The sequence below is a fragment of the Lathyrus oleraceus genome, chromosome 5 (assembly GCF_024323335.1).
Source record: "Lathyrus oleraceus cultivar Zhongwan6 chromosome 5, CAAS_Psat_ZW6_1.0, whole genome shotgun sequence".
In the NCBI taxonomy this organism is placed as follows: domain Eukaryota; kingdom Viridiplantae; phylum Streptophyta; class Magnoliopsida; order Fabales; family Fabaceae; genus Lathyrus; species Lathyrus oleraceus.
The window spans coordinates 624635666-624641186 of NC_066583.1; the positions used below are offsets into that span (position 1 = coordinate 624635666).

Here is a 5521-nt window from a genome sequence, read left to right on the forward strand (position 1 = left end):
GAAGTGCACGTTCACGTTCTAGGTGAGAGCCCCATGTGATTTTCATTACCGTACGACCAATTCATTTTGTCATTTTGTTTTGCAAATTGGCATTATTGTTAGATAAGCCTTTTTTATATCTTACTCGTGTGATTGTTTATAGTCTCTTATTGACATTATTTTATCTATATAAATATAATAACAAATATTATATATTTTTTAGATTATGAAAGTTACTAAGGTTATAATGTGTAATATAATCTCTGGTAACTTTACTTTTATAGCACATATGTGTTTTAGTTAAAATTCATAACTTTTGACACAACTAATCAAATGAAACTTTGTACTCAAGTTAGCTGAAAGAATATTGATGCCTTGATTTGTACTATAAAGAATCGTTTAAATGTGAGATTTGGTAGCTAACTACGGTTGTATAGTCAACTTTTTCTTTCTTTTTAGTTTATGCTAAAAAAAATGCCATATAGGGTTAAAAAAATTAACCATCAATTTGATAATAAAATAATAATATGCAAATGAAAACAAGCAAATAGTGACATGGTAAGAAACAGAAAACAAAACAGGGCAAAGAAAAAACAAAATACACAAAAGATAAAACACTTGCTATATAAAAGGCAAATGGGAACAATCACAACCATGTCATGTATATCTAATTCACTGTCTCTCTGTCTCTCAAACAAACCCACCTTCCCCTCTCTATCCAACTGAAGACAGAATATGGATTCTACTGAAGAACAAGAACTCAAACTCAACCTCAACAACCTTAAAGCACTCAAAATCTTAGGTAAAGGAGCAATGGGAACCGTTTTCCTCGTTCAACAAAACAACTCCTACATGGCACTCAAAGTTGTTGATAAAACCTCAACTCACGATGCCGAGCGTCGAGCCCGTTGGGAAACCCAAGTGTTATCAACTTTAGCTCATCCATTTCTCCCTTCCCTCCTGGGCTTTTTCGAAACGGACCGGTTGTTGGCTTGGTCCGTTCCGTATTGCCCAGGAGGCGATCTTAACGTTCTCCGTCACCACCAAACAGATCGCGTGTTTTCCACAACCGTAATCCGCTTCTACTTAGCAGAGATTCTCTGCGCTCTCGACCACCTTCATTCCATGGGTATCGCTTATCGTGACCTTAAACCCGAAAACGTACTCATTCAGCAATCAGGCCACGTCACGTTAACTGATTTCGATCTCTCGCGGAAACTCTCTCACAAAACGGTTAAAATCAAAACTCTCATTTCACTTGAGGATAACAGAATCCGTGAATCTCGCCGCAAAACTCGGAAATGGAGAGTCCCGCTTACCGAGGCTAACGGCAAGATCGCAAGAGTTAGTCCGGTGGTGCGACGGGGTCTGAGTTTCTCTGACGGTGAACGGTCTAACTCGTTTGTCGGTACGACGGAATACGTCGCTCCGGAGGTTGTTCGCGGTGACGGACATGAGTTTGCGGTTGATTGGTGGGCGCTTGGAGTTTTGACATACGAGATGATGTACGGGAAAACGCCGTTTAAGGGGAAGAACAAGAAGGAAACGTTTAGGAACGTGCTTTTCAAGTCGCCGGAGTTTGTTGGAAGGAAAACGGCGTTAACGGATCTTATAGAACGGTTGCTTGAGAAGGATCCTTTGAAGAGATTAGGTTACGTTGGTGGTGCTAGTGAGATTAAGCAGCATGAGTTTTTCAGAGGAGTTAAGTGGGAGATGTTAACGGAAGTTGTTCGGCCGCCGTTTATTCCGTCAAGAGATGAAAGTTTTTTCACGGCGGATAAATTTGCAGAGGGAGTGAATATAAATGAATACTTTGAAAAAATGAAGTCTCCGCCGTCGTTGCCAGCTTCGCCGTTACGGTCACCGTCGTCTGAGTTTCGGAATAGTGTTTCTTTTGCAGAGTTCTGACACACGTGTGGGTGTTGCACGTTTGATGAAACGGAGTTAGTTATTCCTTTTTTTATGATGACTGAAAATTCTGTCTGTACAATTACTTAGAGAATAACGGTAGAATGTAAAAAAGCATTAACGTAATAACTAATTGGAATATTATTGTTACAAAATTATGTATGTTGCTGCAAAATACGTATATAGAATTGTACAATACTACTCTTATACGTTAACACTTTTCGCTTATGTTTATTTATTTATTTTGATGAAATTAATACTTACGTTTAAAATATTAAAATTTGATAGGAGTGCGTAATTGCTTACCTTTGTTGGATTCGGTGGTTGATGTATAGATTTTATTTAATTGAGAGACATGATTTTACGTATCATAGAAAATATTGTTTTACGGTAAGTACTGAAAATAATTTAAATTTGATTATTAATGAATCAATCGTGTTTAGGTATCACATGATTAATATTATTGTTGGTTTAGATAGAAAAAAATTTATAGTCGTGGATGACATGAATTCTAGTAACATTGCTACAATTGGGGAAGCACTAAATGGCCAAAAAATAGTACCAATTATTTGTTTATAGGAAATTATATTATCAGTATTACTACCAATTATTCTAATTCTAACTCTTAACTCACACCATGTTATTCGAATAAAGATTACATTATAATTCCTTAACACGTGCTCGAGCTTGATCTCTTCTTCATCCAGTGAAAAAAAAGAGAGCTTATTCTTCATAATTAAAAGCGTGAACTTTTCTTTAAGACAGATCAAAAGCTGACTTAATTAATTATGTCTTTCTCTTTTATTTATTTATTTGTAATTGCAAAAGAGATGTGTGTATGGGGAAAACATAACAGGATTAAAAAAAACTTTAATATTTGAATTATAATGGAGTACTAATATTTTTAGTGAAAATTGATTTAAAATTCTAATATATTTTCAAATAAAAAATTAGTGTAAGATTGAATAATTGATATCTACTCAACTAAATTGAAAGGTTAAAAAATCAAAAATATTTTATTAACAATTTCCAGACATTACAATATATATTTTAAAGATATAATTAGTCACACATTTTTTTAATTTAATTTTATATTTCACTTTAGTTTCTTAATTAAAAAAGTTACACATTAGTCATTTAAAAACTGTTTTGTTAGTCTAATTAGTCATTTCAGTTAAATTTTCTAAAAAATCGTTAAATTGTGCTTATGTGGCATGATAACATGACAAAAGTCAAAATAATGAGTCAACAATTTAGACATGAGATCAAATTGAAACCTTTTAATTTATTAAGGGACAAAAAAAATATATTTAATCAAATTGTAATTAAAGTGTTTTTATAATCTATAAAATTTCAGACCTGAATAACATTTTAGATTAATAAGGATGAAACTTTTCATAACAGTTCAATTTAAGTAAAGAAGTTAGTTTCAAAATGCTAGCATAAATTTGGTAGCCTTCATTCAATCAAATATTTATTTAACCAAAATATGAGAAAAAAATTAAATTTCATTTCAAACTCAACTTCAACCAATACACATACAAGGACGACTTTTGCAAGACATTTATACCAAACAAATTCTAAATATAAATTCCTCTGATTTCTATGTTGGTGTTAGACTTGTGTTATATGTGAGTAAAGTCATGGTTCCTCATACTTATTAGCATTCAAAATATATAGAACTAAATCCAATAAAATGTATAAAATTAATACCTTCAACTGATAATACTAATAAGAAAATATATACAATTAAATCCAACAAAATGTATGACTCAATCTACAAGAATAGGGGCAACACTTTGTACATATAATGAAGAGCATTTTGTTTCGTTGTCTAGTATATATGTAAATAACCACCATATAGATCCTAAAGCTTCAAACTGTTCGGAAATTTGAAAAGCAAGCTCCCTCGATTTTAAGAAAATGTTAGAACAAAAGAATTATACTAGTTAAATATCAATGAGAATCAAAATTATATGAATATCGAATTCATGATCAGTTATCAAAGTATCTAACCTTGTGGGAAACAATACACAAGCAATATAGGAAGAGAAAAATCTTCAGTCTTACTAGTACCCGTTTGAACAAGTCCAATCACATATTTTCCTGAAAAATAAAATATTATTACAAGTAGAATATTATTGAAAATAATAATGCAATAATTTTAAAAATATAAAAACTATAATATTGATTAGTAAAGTTTCATTTCAAAATTAGATTACAACATGATTGTATAATGAGGATTATCATTCTGTAATCTTTCTTCCCGTCAATCTCTATTTTATAACAACAACAAAAAAGCTATATTTGAAGCAAAAATTACATCCAACCTTCTAGTGCAAGGGGAATTGCTTCAATTTGAATCTTTAGCAGTTCTTTCCAACCTAATTTGTCACAAGCTTCCACCAATTGCTCAGGTAAACCTATATCTTTAAATGATTTCATTTTTTGATTCTCTTCCTCCATTCTTAGTATCTAACCTATGAATAAATTTCAGTATCAAAATTAAAATGACAAAATCGTCAAAAGCAATTAAACAAGGGACTAATACATATCAGTTTACAATTAGAATCATAAAAATAGAAAATTTGTTTCATAAATAGTATGAAAAATGATTTCTAATATTTTTTAACACTACGAAAAACTTCCAAAAAAAGCTTGAACATCTATGTATCTACATCAATGTTCTTAAACTCAAACCTAACATCGACTCATCGGGAGAACTAATTGAACCATATTACCCAGTCTCATTACGCAGACAAACGACTTGGTCCATTAGGTACATGAAGAGATAAGGAACACAAAAACAATTTTGGTGTCTCTGTTGGAGGTTGTGGTGACCAGAGATAGCGGGAAAAAGAAGGGAGATGACAGTTAGGGTTTTGGTAGGGAGAGAGTTTGTTCGTGTTTCTGTGATTTCAAATGAATGAATTGTGTTTTATATTATTCATTAAAAATAATATAATATTATATTCCATTAAATTAAAAAAGCTATGTCAGATAATGGGAATGCATCAAGACTGCCACCTAGGCAATAGTTGACGTTTTTTCCAGAAAAACTAACGACATGGATCATTTCAAGTAACAAAGTGGATTTTAAGGGATCAATATGTAAGTTTTTTAGTTAAGGGAGTAAAGTGAAATATTAAATTAAGTTAAGGGACCAAAAGATGAATTAAGCTTATTTTAAAATATGATTAAGTATATCTACAACCCTAATAGCTATCATTATTCTTAATCTGATTCACATGTCTAAACAAAGTCTTCTTAAAAGAAACATTAATTTGGTTTATCGATTCCAAAAAGTTATCCACATACCTTCTCGACTGAAGCTTCTTCTTCATGAGATTGATGAGGCTCAATCAGTCTGATTCTACTTTAATACGGTGAATCTCATGTTTTTCCATAAATATCAAAGCTTTAAGCATGATGAATGCCTCAACAACCATAACATCTCCGAAATCACAAGTCTTCTTCATGTCCATCATAACCACGACGCCTTGCTATCGCGAATGATGATCTAGAAGCCCCGGTTGCCTTCTTTAGATAGATTCGCATCATTGTTGATTTTCCTAAATTCTTTACTAGGTTTGATTTATTCCTTTTTATATTATCCTTATCTTTGTTGTTTATA

At 31.9% G+C, this 5521-nt stretch overlaps 1 protein-coding gene across 1 annotated transcript; it reads left to right on the forward strand.

Moving 5' to 3' along the window:
• Positions 1-584: 584 nt before the first annotated feature.
• LOC127087236 (serine/threonine-protein kinase UCN) lies at positions 585-2102 on the forward strand. The gene has a single exon (XM_051028099.1). The coding sequence runs from the start codon at positions 715-717 to the stop codon at positions 1885-1887; it is 1173 nt and encodes a 390-aa protein (XP_050884056.1). The 5' UTR covers positions 585-714; the 3' UTR covers positions 1888-2102.
• Positions 2103-5521: the final 3419 nt, after the last annotated feature.